At 33.0% G+C, this 2,005-nt stretch overlaps 1 protein-coding gene across 2 annotated transcripts in view; it reads left to right on the top strand.

Annotated features, from left to right (window-relative positions):
* The first annotated feature begins 565 nt into the window (after positions 1–565).
* The window catches only part of LOC101497319 (uncharacterized), a 9,357-nt gene continuing 7,917 nt past the window's right edge, over positions 566–2,005 (top strand). For both annotated transcript variants that reach the window (XM_012717318.3, XM_012717317.3), the window contains exons 1-2: positions 566–745; positions 1,545–1,644. In XM_012717318.3, coding sequence (XP_012572772.1) covers positions 1,552–1,644 — 93 coding nt within the window. In that variant the 5' untranslated portion in view covers positions 566–745; positions 1,545–1,551. The remainder of the gene's footprint in view (positions 746–1,544; positions 1,645–2,005) is intronic.

Below are 2,005 nucleotides of genomic sequence, written 5' to 3' on the forward strand. Positions count from 1 at the left end.
TCTCAAACCCTAAAAAAAAACTATAAAATATAAGTGATACAAAAGATAATTAAACGTGACTTCAACGATCTCCTTTTTCTTCCTCTTTTAATATAGTTACTTCTATAGTTCTCTGCCATTTTTGTTAGACTTTAATTTTCACAAATAAAAACAAATGTCATTTGATCAACTTAAATAACAGGTAGACTGAAGTTAACATTTGTAACATAAAACTATCATCAACAAAGATAAAATAAAGTATCAAAGTGAAATAAAATAAATTAAGTAACAATTGTATAATTTAGGGAACAAAATTTATGTCTATCTAACGACATTCACAGGATCAAATAATTAGCCACGCGTCACACATCTGAAGCACCACATACTTTGGAGCAATGCGTACGTACGTGTACCGTATAGAATCCAAACACTAGCTAGAGCTGGAACTAGAATCAGTTGGGTTGCACGACAAACAGAAGGCAGGGAAATAGACAAGGGCACTCTCCGTAATTAACCAAATATCCAAGGCTATTTACCCAATCATTGTGATGCATAAAAAAGAGAGGGAAGGATCCAAAACCCGAAAAAATCCATCATCCAAACAGAGCCTTCTCTCTCTTTTAAAAGACACGCTGTGGTTTTTCTCTGTCCCTATTTACCCCTTTTCGCTTTCTCTCTCTAACATTCTCTGTCTTCGTGTTATCGTGCGCTTCTTCTCAAACAATCTCCTCCTCACAGTTTCGTCTTTTTTTTCGATCTCACCACTGTGAGTATTCGACTCCCAATTTCTAACCCTAATTTCTGTATACAACATCGACTTTTCTTAGATCCCTAATCGGATTCAGAATTTATGTTTGCTATTCACATAATCGATTTTTTTTTCTTCCTCTTTTCGTTTTATTTTTCTTATAGATTTATTTCCGTTAGGTTATTGTGTTTAATCGGTTTTGAATTTCTCTTCGATTAACGGTTTTTTGTTCAATTTAAGATGTTTTTTTAGTTTTTTTTTGGTTCTGATTGATTGTTTAGTTGATACGCGGTGCCTCAGGTTTGCCGTATTTTAACGTGTTTTTGGTTTTTGTGAAGAGATTTGGTGTATTTGTTTATCAATCTAATGTTGCAAGAGTCGAAAATACTGTTTGGTTAGGGGTTTATCTGGATTTGTGTCTTGCTTCTCTGCTGCGGCTTTAATAAATAATTATATTATATTTAACATTGGAATTTACCTCTTTTCTAATGCATTTTTTTGCTTCTGATATTGGAGACAGTATCAGTATCCTTTAAGTGAATGCCATAGAATTTAAAGATAATTTGAACTTAATTGTGAACTTGCTGTATCGAGTGATGGATGTTCATTTTCACTTTACATCTGTGGTCTGGTTCCTTTCATTTTTTATCAAACATGATTTTTTGGGCCAAAGTAGTTTATTCTTGAGATAATTGGATTTGTGATTTTTCTTCTAATTTTAAGATATTTCAGGCTTAATTATGTGATGCATATTGTTTATGATTATTGTAAATATTTTTGACATGTGTGTTTTGCGGTATATCCAATTTTTGTTTAGGGAAATCATGAGTGATGAAGGAGAAAGGACTTGTCCTCTTTGCGCTGAAGAGATGGATTTGACAGATCAGCAGCTGAAACCTTGTAGATGTGGTTATGAGGTTTGATTCTATCTGTTTGTAGTAGCCAATTATTTGAAGGTTTTTGCATAATCTGTAGTACATGAAAACAGTGTTTTTTAAAGGTTAATCTTCAAGTATCAATTGTTCTCTGGTTCACATGAATTTGATCCTTTAACCTCTGACAAGGACATCTCTACTTGCCCTGTTCCAATATTCGTCTTATTTTATTCATCATGTAACTATGTCAAGGTTTATTTTGATTGCTTGTCATGATAGTTAGTACCGTTGAGGTTATATTTTTTTACTCTTAACTTTAAAGAAGGTAGAAGTGATGGTTAAAGCAAAGTACTAAATCTTCATCCTTTAGACAGTGACTTGTGCTTGAGATGTAGTCGTGTAG

The sequence above is a fragment of the Cicer arietinum genome, chromosome 6 (genome assembly GCF_000331145.2).
Source record: "Cicer arietinum cultivar CDC Frontier isolate Library 1 chromosome 6, Cicar.CDCFrontier_v2.0, whole genome shotgun sequence".
NCBI classification, from domain to species: domain Eukaryota; kingdom Viridiplantae; phylum Streptophyta; class Magnoliopsida; order Fabales; family Fabaceae; genus Cicer; species Cicer arietinum.